At 39.9% G+C, this 14,250-nt stretch overlaps 1 protein-coding gene across 4 annotated transcripts in view; it reads right to left on the bottom strand.

Annotated features, from left to right (window-relative positions):
- Window positions 1-14,250, bottom strand: part of ppp2r5a (protein phosphatase 2, regulatory subunit B', alpha isoform) — a 181,176-nt gene that overhangs the window by 23,383 nt on the left and 143,543 nt on the right. For all 4 annotated transcript variants that reach the window (XM_078557029.1, XM_078557027.1, XM_078557026.1 and 1 more), the window contains 2 exons: window positions 11,445-11,553; window positions 6,290-6,343 (listed from right to left, as the gene is read on the bottom strand). In XM_078557029.1, coding sequence (XP_078413155.1) covers window positions 6,290-6,343; window positions 11,445-11,553 — 163 coding nt within the window. The remainder of the gene's footprint in view (window positions 1-6,289; window positions 6,344-11,444; window positions 11,554-14,250) is intronic.

Here is a 14,250-nt window from a genome sequence, read left to right as displayed (position 1 = left end):
TGGCACATCCCCTGTGGCCAGAGAGGAATTAAAAATTTGGGTCAGAGCCCCTGAGATCTCCTCCCTTGCCTCCTTCAGCAGTCTGGGACACAAATCATCTGGACCTGGAGATTTGACCACTTTTAAGCCTGCCAACACTTTGTCACTCCCTATATCAATTTGCTTAAGTACCTCGCAGTCTCTCTCCCAGAGTTCGATACCTTTATCCTCATTCTCTTGGGTGAAGACGGATGTGAAGTATTCATTCAACATTCTAGCCATGTCCTCTGGCTCCACCCATAGATTGCCCCCTTGGTCCCTTATGGGCCCGACTCTTTCCCTGGTTATCCTGTTCCCATTGATATGCATAGAATATCTTGGGATTGTCCCTACTTTTACGAGCCAGAGCTTTCTCATATCCCCTCTTTGCTCTCCTAATTGCTTAAGCTCCAACCTGCACTTTCTGTACTCCACTAATGCCTCTGCTGATTTGTTTCCCTTGTACCTGCTAAAAGCCTCTCTTTTCCTTCTCATTGTAACCTGAATATCTCCGGTCACCCATGGTTCTCTTGGCTTGGTACTCCTTCCCATCATCCTAGAGGGAACATGTTGAGCCTGTACCCTCCCCATTTCCTTTTTTAATGCCACCCACTGCTCCTCTGTAGATTTCCCCACAAGTAGCTGTTCCCAGTCTACCTTGGCCAGATCCTGCCTGATTTTGCTACATTTCCTCACTCCCCCAATCCAAAACATTTTTTTGCAACTTGTCTATTTCTTTGTCCATAACAAGCTTAAATTGTACCATGTTGTGGTCGCTATCACTAAAATGCTCCCCTACCACCACCTCAGCCACCTGTCCGGCTTCATTCCCCAGAATTAGGTCCAGCACTGCACCGTCCCTTGTTGGACCCTCTACCTATTGACCTAAAAAGTTCTCCTGTACACATTTCAAGAAATCCACTCCATCCAAGCCCTTAACACTATGTCTATCCCAATTAATGTTGGGAAAGTTGAAATCACCTAATATAATTACCCTATTGTTGTTGTTTTTACAAACCTCCACAAATTGTGCACATAATTGCTCCTCAATTTCCCGCTGACTATCTGGGGGTCTATAATAAACACCTAACAATGTGGCTGCCCATTATTTATTCCTAAGCTCTACCCACAAAGCTTCATTCGATGCCCCCTCCAAGATACCATCTCTCCTTACTGCAGTAACTGACTCCATAACTAATAATGCAACGCCTCCTTTTTTACCCCCTCCCCTGTCTCGCCTGAAGATTCTATATCCCGGAATGTTGAGCTGCCAATCCTGCCCCTCCCTCAACCACGTCTCAGTGATGGCTACTATATCACAATTCCATATGTCAATCCTCACCCTTAACTCATCCGTTTTACCTGTAATGCTCCTGGCATTAACGTAGAGGCCATCCAGCCTTGCCTTACTCCCTTGAAACTTAATGCAGCTGTACTCCCTCTGACTTGATTGTTTTACTGTATTATATGTCCCTATTCTGCTAACATTCTGTGTCCTCTCCCCTTGCCGAATTAGTTTAAACTCCTCCCAACAGCACTAGCAAACCCGCCCGCAAGGATGTTAGTCCCGCTCTGGTTCAGATGTAGACCGTCCCGCTTGTACAGGTCCCACCTTCCCCAGAAACGGTCTCAGTGATCCAGGAATCTAAAACCCTCCCTCCTGCACCAACTCTTAAGCCACATATTCATCTGTGCTATTCTCCTATTTCTGAGCTCGCTAGCACGTGGCGCTGGGAGTAATCCAGAGATTACAACCTGAGAGGTCTTGCTTTTTAGTCTACTGCCTAACTCCCTGAATTCTTGATGCAAGACCTCATCCCTCTTTCTACCTATATCATTGGTACCAACATGTACCATGGCCTCTGCCTTATCACCCTCCCCCTTCAGGATGCCCTGCAGCCGTTCAGTGACATCCCGGACCCTGGCACCAGGGAGGCAACATAGCATCCTGGAATCATGGTGACGGTCACAGTAGCGCCTATCTGTTCCCCTGACCATAGAATCCCCTATTACTATTGTTCTTCCTCCCTTCCTCCCCCTCCTGTACAGACAGGCTGCTTGCGGTGCCAGAAGCTTGGCTCTGTCCGCACTCCCTGGAGGAACGAGCGCCCTCATCAGCCTCCAAAATGGAATACCAATTTGCGAACAGGACCCCAGGGGACTCCTGAACTACCTGCCTGTTTCTCTAGGACTGCCTGTTGGTCACCCATTCCCTTCCTTCCTCAAGTTCCTTCATTTGCGGTGTGACTACCTCTAAACGTGCTATCCACGATGCTCTCAGACTCGTGGATGCTCCACAGTGTCCCCAGCCGCCGTTCCAGCTTTGAAACCCGAGCTTCCAGGAGCTGCAGCTGGACACACTTCCTACACACATGCTGGTCCCGGGCACTGGAAATGTCCCCGGCTTCCCACATGGAGCATGAGGGCAGGGAAAGAGCAACCTGCAAGCAGGAAAAATAGGAGTGGAAAAAATATATCCTTCAACAGGAAAATGAACGTGCCTTCACCCAAGTGATCACATAATGCATTTCTTAGTCAATACTGTTGTGGATACGTTCAGACAGGAAATCCTTGCCTTCATCACACTATGCAAAGAAACTCCAATTAAATTCATTCCATCAAATATACTGAGGTGGAATAATAAAACTGACTGGAGTAGTAAAGGTGCAGAAAACAAAGCTCTTTAAAGAGACGCAACTACAGTCTAAAACCATCCTCTTATAGATGAAGTCAGTTCTTCAGGGGAGCTATCTTACAGAAAACCATTGAAAATGGTTTTGTTTATTGTTTTGAAAAAGTTGTATACTCATTACATGTGCTGAGTTCAATCATGCTGTATTACAGCAGGTAGAAAGATTTTTTTAAATGGGCAATGGTCACTCGGCTGCTCTCAAATCCTCCCAAACAGCCATCAGTTTTGGAGTAATATATGAAGGTACAAAATTGAGAGCAACATACCAGCAGACAAAAAAGGGTAAAAAAAAGGTGCAACACTCACAGGGTCTGGGCATTCCTCTGGCAAATATACAATGAACTGGAATAGAAAAACTTCACTGGTGTAGTAAGCGTGCAGAAAGACACACTTTCATTACTTCTGGCTGACTCCATGGGGGCCCTGATAGTACCACCTTGCCCCTTGTTAAAATAATCCCAATCGTAGTGCCAAATTTAGTAACTGATACTCCGTTTCTACCATAGTTCTCAATTCCTTGCTCTTCTGTAGCAATACATAATTAATGTTATCAAAAGGATTTTAGAATGTGTGGGATAGCATATGAAATTTATATACTATGTCTAATCAAAATATGGGAAATATGCTAGTGTTACAATTACTGGTATAAATTTTGTCTTTCCAACCTCTCATTGTGTCTCAAGAGTGAATTTCAAGTTATATAACATAGAATGAAATATTGATGGGGCTGGGAGCAATTTGGAGGTAATAATTCAAGCATATTACACAATAACCATACTAGCACAACGTTTAAGTTGTTAGATGAATCAGTTTAACTCTGCAATAGGTTTGTACAAATACACTAAATATTCCTACAGACAATACTGTTAAAGGACCCTTATTGAACCTTTTTCTCACTGATGCAATTCAGGATTTTATTATCTCATATCTATCATCCATCATTCAGCCTCCTCTTACCTGGCCTAACTCATCCTTGATCCTCAGTGGCTTTTACAATGACTAACAATAACTGCAGATAAGTACTCTTTTATGTACTATGTTCTTTTGATTAAGCTATGTAAGTTGAAAATCCTGGAGTTGTTCAAATCTTACATGGTCTCTCAATTTTGCAGCAACTTCATAAGTGGTTTGACTTTTTCCAGACCTGAAATCTATGTGAAACAGAGCAACAAACTAAGCATAGTTACTCAAATGCCCAACAATTCAATTACATTAAAGAAATCACAGTTTAAACATGGGTCAAGAAGAAATACAACCAGCTCACTTCTGAAAAATTGAAATTCAAGTTGCAAGAGTAAATAATGGTGTAAAGTCAGGTGTGCTTTCTTCAAAGAGGGAAGAAGCTCATCTCCCCTTTAAAGATTATAATGGTCAACATAAATCTGTAAATGTAATCCCCTGATTTACAAAACAGTTAGTCAAGCCAAATCAAAATTTTCAGAAAACAGAACTGCTGTGATGTACTATAACTTTAATCCTTAGACATAATTAAAGCAAAATACCTTTAATACAAGCAGCTAAAATGAAACCTGAAAGGATTCTGGGAGATAACAGCAAGTTAGTGCACACTGCCTTTTCTCCTCTGGCACGAGTTCTAATCCAATTCAGATTGATGGGATGATTATGTCCTCCCTGTTGGCTAGAAGGATCTTATTTAAAATTAAGATAGGAACTCTCAAACCACTTTTGGCAAATTAATTTAATACTAATTGGCAACCAAATTCAGAAGTATGCAATTGCTACAGTGGAAATTGAATGAAGGCTTATTTTTGTGATATGATCTTAGTAAAGGGATTTTTACTCTGCACCTAATATGTTCTATATTTGACCTATTAGTGCTTCACACTGACATTAAGGACTAGATTTTCACATCCTGGTGAAATTCGGTTCAAAATGGTTTACAATTGGTGCAAATCCAACCAGAAGTAGAAAACATACAATTTTCTTAAGTCAGCACATCCACACAATTATTCATAGTTCCAGGTTCAGTTTAGATCTGTCTTTGGAAACTAGACTAATGAAGAAATGGCCAGAAAACTGTAGTGTTGGCATAAGTTAAAGGAAAATGACAGCTTAGAGGAGCAAACACTCAGTTTTCATAAACATTCAAAGACACTGCAACTTGATTTGTAGATTTTGACATGGCTGAAGGAAAATAAGTGACAGGCAAAAATTAAACATCAAGTGCAGACACTGTACATAGTCAGGGGACAAATAATGAACTGACCCAGCACTTGAATCTTCAGGGGAGATGCACATTGCACGAAGTGCTCTCCTGGTGCTCCAGGTTACTGATAAATAGGCAGGAGTATAGAGCTGCTTGTTATAACCATGAGGTCTAAAGCATAAAGTCTGAAATGAACTTCATAACCACAAGTATTGTTTTATCTGTGATTAAAGTCAAATTGTATCAGGTGGCACAACTCTGCCACTATCTTCCAATTGAATTGGAGCCTACCCACAGGGTCCCTCGAACAAATCCAGAAAAGTGGCACTGTTAGTGAGTAGCAAGATAATAGTGGGTGGACATAGTCTTTATGCGCAGAAACACCACCAGTCTGGCATCCCTCTATTCTTCTTGCAATCTTTGCTTTCATGGTTCCCATAGACAATCCAATGATTCTAATTTCTAGATTCAAATCAGAAGGTATTTCTAGAACGGCTGACATAAAATCAATGACAAGAAATAGCTTCTAAAAATGAAAAAGCAGCACATAAGGGTTTGGTATGCATCATTTAAAACCACAAATATTTTTTGTCCTTTTCAAATCATTTTCACATCCAGCAAAGCACTGAAGATTGGACACTCTGCTCGTTTAGGCAAACTGATCAACCAGTGGCATCCAGTGTTCTCAAAGGATAATAGAGTGGATATTGAAATAGCATCAGTTTTGGGTCATTGTAACATTTTTTAAAACTGCCATCTATTTCAAGTGGGAGCTTCAGATACACAACTAAATCTTGCTGCAATCTATCAGTACTGATATCTACCCATTTTCATTTCCAAGAAGGAACAGGTGAGGACAGACTGCTCAAATTTACAAAACTGTTGGTCACAATTTTTAGTGATTGTTGGGACACAACGTACCAGTAAAAGGAGAAAAAAGCTTTTGTGTATCTAAAATTGGATAATGTTTTATTTATTAGCAGTAAAATTTATTTAACAAGTACTGAATTCACCAAAAGTTCATTTTTCAAAGGGAGACTTGTAACCAGAAAAGTATTAGAATGAAGATTTGAGGTTGAATTAACCTTTAATTTTGTCCTTCTCCTGCTTATAGATTTCTTTACAGAAATTCAATCTCAACAAGGTGAATGTAAACAGAAGTACTAAAAAATGTTCAAGATACACAGTTCTCTTTTTCATACACTCACAAAAATTGTGCATGCAGCAAGCATTTAAAGTGACATTCATATAAATAGAAGTAGTTAGAGGGTTGAATATTTGAATTCAGAATTTTTTGAACAGTGCAGGTGAAAACTCTTTCTCCCACCCATCTCAAGAAATTATGCTGATTTTTGAAAACAGTGTCAAATATAGATTTATTACTAAATATAAACTGATTAAAAAAAACTTACCGGTTCTGTAAGAGTTGCATCTTTTTCCAAGAACTGTACCACACAATAAGCTAACTAGAAGACAAGAAGGAACACTTATATGATTCCCAGCAGCAACTGGTGAAATTGAAATGGATGTCCATTCTGTCTGCACAAATCAAAGCAATATTTTGATAGGTCTGTCAACCAATCTCTTCACATCAATCAACACAACAGATGCCATGTCATAGCGTATATAAAAACATAAATAGAAATAGTCATACAGCCTGTTTGAAACTGCTCATTTTAAAATGCGTATTCCAGGATAAGGCTGCAAAGTATTTTTTAATAAAAAGTTCAGCTGCTGTGAACTGGATGCGGAACTTCCTCTAAATTATTGTTGTAAGCAAATTAGCTATAATGTTAATTATATGATTAGCTTCAAACAGATTTATTGCACGTGAAGCATATTGAGACTATACAAAAAACAAGTCTTTATGTTCCAAAGATTATACTGACATAAATGACAATATTTTCCTCTCAGCAGTGAACAAATGGTGCAGCCGTTCATTACACTTGCAATTTCCCACAGACTTTCAACTGGAATTTACAATAATTGAGTGTGTCAAATAATGTGCCAGGCCATAAAGAGAATCTAGGGACTGTATGAACAGAGCATGCAAGTGCATATTGCCTTAACCAATCAGATTGGAAAAATGTTAATGAGTAGTGCAGTGTCTGAACCAGGAAGCTTCAGAATAGAATTCAAGGTTAAATCGAGCACAGGAAGCAAAATAAAGAGGGGGAAAGAAAGGTGGGATTGAGAGAGGGAGAGAGGAGAGAGAAGAAAGGGGACAGGAGAGAGGAGAGAGGAAAAAAAAAAACACTTTTTATAAAAATACCTCATAATAACAACTGAAATCTGAAGGAATGAGACTCCACAATTGTACAAGCGATTTTTAGTACCAGAGAGATTGTTTGGCAGAACTTAAGACTTATCACACCATTAAAAATTTACTTACACAGGAATGGACAAGCCCAAACATTTCTGACAAGTTTATTTGGTGTATGTGCGTGTACGTATGTGTGTGTACGTACATATATACCACATGTGCAACAACTTCACTCCATTTCATCTATTTAAATGCCAAGGCTTCTGGAAGAGAAGGGCAACTTGGACAGCATCTTCCCAACTGCACGTGTGCAGTTTCTGAAAGTTACTGTCTGATTTACACTTTAAAATTGGTTAGTGCTGTTAGCTTCATGGTGGGGTGGGGGGGAATTTTCTGGCCTTGCCAGCAGCAGGCATCGTCGCAGGCAGCTCGGGAAAATTTGGAGAGCAGCCAAAACTCAACTGACATTTGACAATTTTGACATCCAATGCCCACTGCTGATGGGAACAGAAAATCCTGGCCACGGTCATTTCTACAGCAAAAATCCGAGTTGTTGTTTTTTGTTAGTCATGTCAGTCACCATCATTTTTTTGAAAAAATGGAATGTTATTTTTCAATTAGATAAATATGTCTGGGGTTCAGAGGAAGGTTTTTGGTATAAATACAGCTGGATAAGATCATTGCAAATCCTCACTGTATCATTTTAAATTTCTCACACTAGCTTCTGTGACCAATTCAGTGGCAATTAAGGCCAGTTTGTTGCTGTGGATTCAGGCAATTAGACTGAATCTATCGAAACAATTAAGTTCTTCGTTTCACCACAAAATTTCTACTGAGTGTGCCTATTTGATTGCATCTTATTTCAATGAATGACTATTTTGAAACAGCACTCTTTAGCAACATAAAACATATCCAGATTCTTAAACCTTTTATTGAGTTTCTAAGATGCAATTATCTGGAAATGTTCATTATCTTGAGAATCCACATGTAAAAATGACAGAACAATCATTTGGTAATCAATTGTGTGCATTAGCAGATCTCCCATAGCATCTTCATCGAGAGCTGGAGAATACCACTTTAACATCTTGATGATAATGTGCATGGTTCCCCTGTGGTAGGGTTTGTAGCACAACTTTCATTGAAATGGAAAATTAAGTTTAAAATATAATTAAACTCCTGTTTAATATTAGCTACTTTAATATGTCTGCATAATATAATCACTCCCAAGTATACCACAGGGAAAGTGCTGTGAAAATCTCAATATTGTCAACGTAAATTAAAAAATTAAAAGCCTGTTTAAGAACACGGAGGTGCAACTGATGGTTAATTTTCCATGACAATTATATTATTTATTTGTACAGTACAATCACCTTAAACGTTTATGAAGAATTCAGGGTGAGGGAATGCAAGACCCAATCAACAACAACAAGGATATCAAACTAGGAAGCAGGAGAAAACAAGAGTATTGATTCAGTGATCGTGAGGAGGCAGGAGGGTAAGCCCATGCCAATCAACAAATAAGAAAAATAAACATGGAAGGTGGCAACTTGGGAGACTGTGGCCAGTGGCAAAAAATCAGATTTGGAGAAGTACAAATGAGTCAGGTGAGTATCTACTCCAACCATGTTCCCCCTTATAATTGGAGAATAAACCCCCAATGAGGTTAAAAGACAAAACAGTGGATACAACAGGGCAACTCACACAACAGTGTAGCACTGGGAACTGGGTTCGGAGCATTGGCGAGGGTGGATCTAGCAACCATATGGGAAGACATGATAATGGGACCTATAACTGCTCTTGGTCACTTTCAGACAACTAGTGAGCAGGCTCCTTCGTGACATTAGCCCCCTGCTAAAACAGTCCCCACGGTCAGGCAACACATACCGTAAAGCACATAGAGCACCATTAATGAGTACGCCAGCTTATATAGTTATAATATTAGTTTACACAAACAGAAATTACTATATATAAAGGTTCAAAAGTTGCTTTACACAGTTTCTTACATTTTCTATTTTAAAAATCCAATTTAAGCTTCAAATATGGTTCAGTAAAGAAAGATATTCTCAGTGAAAGAAAAGAAAAATATTCTTGGTGAATAAATGAAAAGCAGTGCCAATGAACAACTTTTAATTTACTTGGTAACATATATGAAGGGGAGGGAGGGAATGCAAGCGAAAGAGCGGGAAAAGAGAGAGCAGCAAGGTGCAACAGGTAGCCGTACTTGGGAGGGGTTAGCAATGGGCAGCAATGCAAACAGGTAGGTATTGAGAAAACTAGGCAGGTGGGGGAAGGGATAGGGGGAGCGCACAAGATGGAAGCGACAGGGGAACACGCAGGGGGAGGGATGGGGGAGTGCATAAGGTGGAAGGGATGGGAAGACAGAAGAGTGGAGAATGAGCCCAGGTTGGCAACAGGGCCCCATCCCCTGAGGGGAGGAGGCCGGGTGGGGGCCCCCGAGCAGGAGGGGGAAACATTGAAAGGTTGGGAGGAAGAGGGAAAGAGGCTTAAAAGGAAGGCAAATGGAAAAAAGGATAAGGAGAAGGGAAAGAGGGAGGGGAAACATAAGGGGCGAGTGGAGGGAGAAGGAAGACTCTGTATAACTGAAGCACTATTTCCTCACTTCTGCACTTCAAGCCTCTTGAGATAAAGGCCCAAATGCCATTAGCCTTTTTGATTACCTTTTGTACCGAGCTTTTTGTGATCGATACACATGACACCCTTTGGTCCTCCATTTTTACCATTAAGAAAATGTTGAATTGACTTTCTCAGGTCCAAAATGAATAACCTCAAATTTCATCACACTGAACGCCATCAGCCATATTTTTGTTAATGCAGTTAGCCTCTGTACTTTTGTGACTAACAGCTCCTATCTAAACAACCTCCTGTGCTTCTTAACAAGTGTCATCGGCAAACTTGAACACACAATTCTCAATTACTTGATCTAAATCATTTATATCTACACATAAATCTAAAAGCTGAGACCTCAGTACAGATACCTGGGGAACAGCACATGTCACACACTGCCGATTGCAGAACAATCCCATCATCCCTACTCTATCTCCTACCTCTGAACTAATTATTAATGCAAGTCACAAGTTTACCGCCAATTCTGTGCATTTTTATTTTATCCTAATAATCTGTGCAAAAATTGACCTAATCCCTTTTAGAATTTAAGATTGATAACAACCATTGACACACCCCTATCTGCCATTTTAGTGACCTTCTCTTAGATTTTGGAAATTGTGAATTCTTACCCAATAGATAATTTTAATGAAATATACATTATATTCTTGTGCATGAGAACAACTCACTTTCATTCAATTGTCAGTGTTAACTATTAAATGGGGGTTCCAAAACCGTGGGACAAGAATTTGGTGTGCAAGCTCCGAAGTAGCAATGACAGCCGTAGAGCTCATTGAGTTTTGACAGCTGTGAGGCCCCTTTAAATGTTTGTTTTTTGTCTACTGGTGAGCATGGCTTAGTCGTCTATTTTTTGAGGCCTGATTGCTGCTACAACCACAGCCTGTAATCCAGGGCATACCCGGCAGTTTTAACCTCCGACCCCAAGTTTGGGAAGCATTGTATTAAACTCAACCTCAGATTAATATTTTTTTTAAATCAAAGCCACTTCTGACAGGGCTGTGCACTATCCCAAAAACATGCAGCAAAAGTTCAACAAGACTGTTCCAAAGTTGACAGAAATTGGTTACATATATTCATCCTGGTCCCATGCTTTTGGTTGTCCTGCCTACCTTCCTCATTCAGCTAGATGCTACCAAATGAATAAGCCTAGCTTTCTGTTCCTTTTTTCCCCAAAATTAATGTTATAGCATATTTTGTCAAGCAAACGTCATCTCCTCCTCAATAAATGAAACAGATTAAAGTATCAATTCAGCCAATAAAGTTGTCAAATTCATTACTTTGTTAAAATATATAGAAATATTTGGATATTCCATGTTGAATGCTATGATTTGTGAAATATTAGCTTCAATAGCCTATTCAAAAAGTCTCAAAGTGTCTCGTTAACAGCTAACTTTAATGAATGCAATACAGGCATCTGAACATATTGCATTTAAAATTCCTGCAAATGTTGGACCAATACAAAAAATATAAATATAGATATGCCAGACCTGCTTTAGCAGTCATTAGGTCCAGCTCCTATGATGCAGTGTACCATTTTTTTTTTTACAGAAAGTTTGGATGACACTGAGGAGAAAGTACATCAAAATGGAAAACCAGGGTAGTTTTGATACCAAGTCAATAATAAATTTAACCCATGCCTACATCAAGAAATAACAGCCTACCTGTGCATGAAATAGAGCTAAGCCTTTAGCAGTGTGGAGGGGAATGAGCACCTTCATAAGAAATTGTTTATGTTCTGCTTTCAACGGCAGTGCAAACCCATTAATAATACTGAAAAACAAATATAGAAGTTAGTAATTCACTATCATTGTAGAAATTTGAAATGATCTTTTTTAATACAATGAAATACATTTAATGAATCAAAGTACAATGCTGTATAGTATAACACTTAACATATTATCTCAATGCATCAATTCAATTCCCTTTGGATTGTTAATGGGTTACTGGTCTCAATGATTAAGTTAGTCTTCTATTGCATATTGCAGAAGAACTTTGTTGTTCAAGGCAATTGCTCAAATCAGCTGCTCAATGTAGTTTTCAACTGTATCCAAAAAACAAACTAGGCAATCTAGAAAACCATCAGAAGCTATCCAACAGCTTCCAAAAAATAGCTGACATTGTGCCCAAGAGCTGACAAGTCAATAACAGCACTGATGAGAAAATGTGTTGTTACACAGAGCTTTGTAAATTTTAGCTGCAGGTATAAAGAACATGCTTTTACTTGTAATGGTGGGTATAAACGAACATAAAATTTTGAATTTTTATATTAAAACTAATGCATTCTGGTAAATTTTAAGCACTTTATTACTTTATAATTGACATAAATTTAATTTTTACAGAAGGAAAGTAAAAGTGACACTCCCATCTCTAATGAATCAACCATTACTTGATGAAATTTACCTCGGTCACTCTCCTACATCACAATTTGGTCTGCATGGTTCAGCCACTCAGCACATTTGATGAGACACCTGGAAGCCTAGGCTAATTTCTTGAGCATATTCAAATGCAGAGCCCCGCTCATGATTTTTGATTGTTTTATTACATTAAACGTGTTATACAAATATAAGTTGTGAATATAAATTCAGTTTAGAATGTAGGGATAAATTCTAGAGCTTAATCAAGATGTCTCAATGAAATTCTGGCACACAGGATGAGATCAACAATCACCACAATGATTTTATATTGCACTTTTAATACATTAAAAGGAGCTCCTGTAGCGCAGTGGTATTGTCCCTGCCTCTGGGCCAGATGTTCCAGATTCAAGTCCCACTCCAGAACTTGATGGCCAAGGGTGGTGCATTCATAATGTAGCCGAACAGCGTGGGAATCAACTTGTAAGTCCGTCCAACATATGCCAGTGGTAATAAAAGGGGAGAAGCCTGGTCAGCCACTAGATAGAGCGATAGAAAGGAAGAAAGGAAGAAAGAAAGGAAGGAAAAAAGGAAGGAAGAAAGGAAGGAAGAAAGGAAGAGAGCCTCTACCATCACAATCCATAGCTCCAGCCTACAACATGCATGTAGAAGTGTATGTTGCCATAGCAACTCGCCCCTGACCTGGGGGCCGGTTGGCTTAGTTGGCTGGATAGCCAGTGTGGATCAGATTGGTGCCAACAGCACAGGGTTCAATCCCTGTTCCGGCTGGAGCGGATTCAAGACCTGCCGCCTTACCCTAGCTGGGATGGAGATTGCAGCACTATGGGTTGCACCCATGTCTTCAGGCAGAGCACTCAAGAAGAATACAATTAAACATATTCAGCTGTTTTATAAAAGAGGAAAACAGTACAAGGGCAGGAGAAATAAGTTTCATTGAACAGAAGAATTTTGAGAATAAATTTAACGACAAAGAAGTGGAGGGATTTAAGCAGGGAGTTACAAAAAATTGGGCAGAGCAGTTAAAAAATGCTATGGATTAGACAGTGCAGCAGCAAAAGAGGTGGCTGCACAGATAGTGTTAGATATCTCAGGGCAGGATGTGAATGCAGAGAAATTTAGAAAGGGAAGGTGAAGTTTGGGTGGAAATGTAGACAAAAGCCACAATTTTAACTCTGGGTGCATTTGGGGCAGAGAAAAAAATTCCTATGGATCACAGGGCTCGAGGCCAGAGTCCTCCCAACTGTTTGCAGAATTGACAAATCTACCCTTTTTAAAGTACTATAAACAATTGGAAATGCTTTCTGGCACCCAGATTAAACAGAAAATTCATTCCACAATTCTCCGGAGCTCCCTAGTGCTTTTAAATTGAGGAAGGAAGTGGACAGAGGCAGAAACACTTCCCAGCAAGTTGCAAGGATATCTCCTAGGTCAGGATGAAGCATGCATGGGCAGAGATAGCTCAAGGGTCAGTGCATCCAGAACCACCCCAGGGCCTGCCTTCAGTCAGGAGCAGATTGCACAACCTCACTAGAGTAGCATGGGTGAGTACACCTCAATTTTTCCACCTCCCCAAAGCACTTTGCAACATTCTTTAACCTTCCTCAACCACACACAATTCCTTTCTCTCAAATCACAAGTGCACACTGTAACACCTTGTGCATTACAAGCACAATTACTTCTTCCTTTCCACTTTTTATGCCATGCATTGGCACCATTCCCTTTTCACACAGTACCACTTACACAATCAACGCCTTCCACCATTAATGCACTGCCCTTGACATTCAGTACCTCATTATCTTCATTATATTTTGCTGTTTCTCCACCTTTCAGCGCAAACCCCACACATTTTCACATACCTTTTCAACTGCCATTCAGTAACTCTCACCCTCTCTTTCCTCAAGGCAGCTCACAATGCAAAGCAGAGTTAAAGCCATGGAGGAGTGCATGTCTTTGCCCTCGTGCAAGCGAGATGAGTGGCCCAGGCAAAGCCACCACCATCAGGAAAGACGAAGCTGGTGGCATACCAGAGATGTGTTTCAGCACATCATTTAAAACACTTCCATCACCTCAACAAGCTCCACAATTTCAAGTAATA

Source organism: Cetorhinus maximus, chromosome 14 (assembly GCF_964194155.1).
Source record: "Cetorhinus maximus chromosome 14, sCetMax3.hap1.1, whole genome shotgun sequence".
Classification (NCBI taxonomy): Eukaryota; Metazoa; Chordata; class Chondrichthyes; order Lamniformes; family Cetorhinidae; genus Cetorhinus; species Cetorhinus maximus.
Note: the sequence above shows the minus strand (reverse complement) of the source record. Positions and strands in the feature narration are given on the sequence as shown.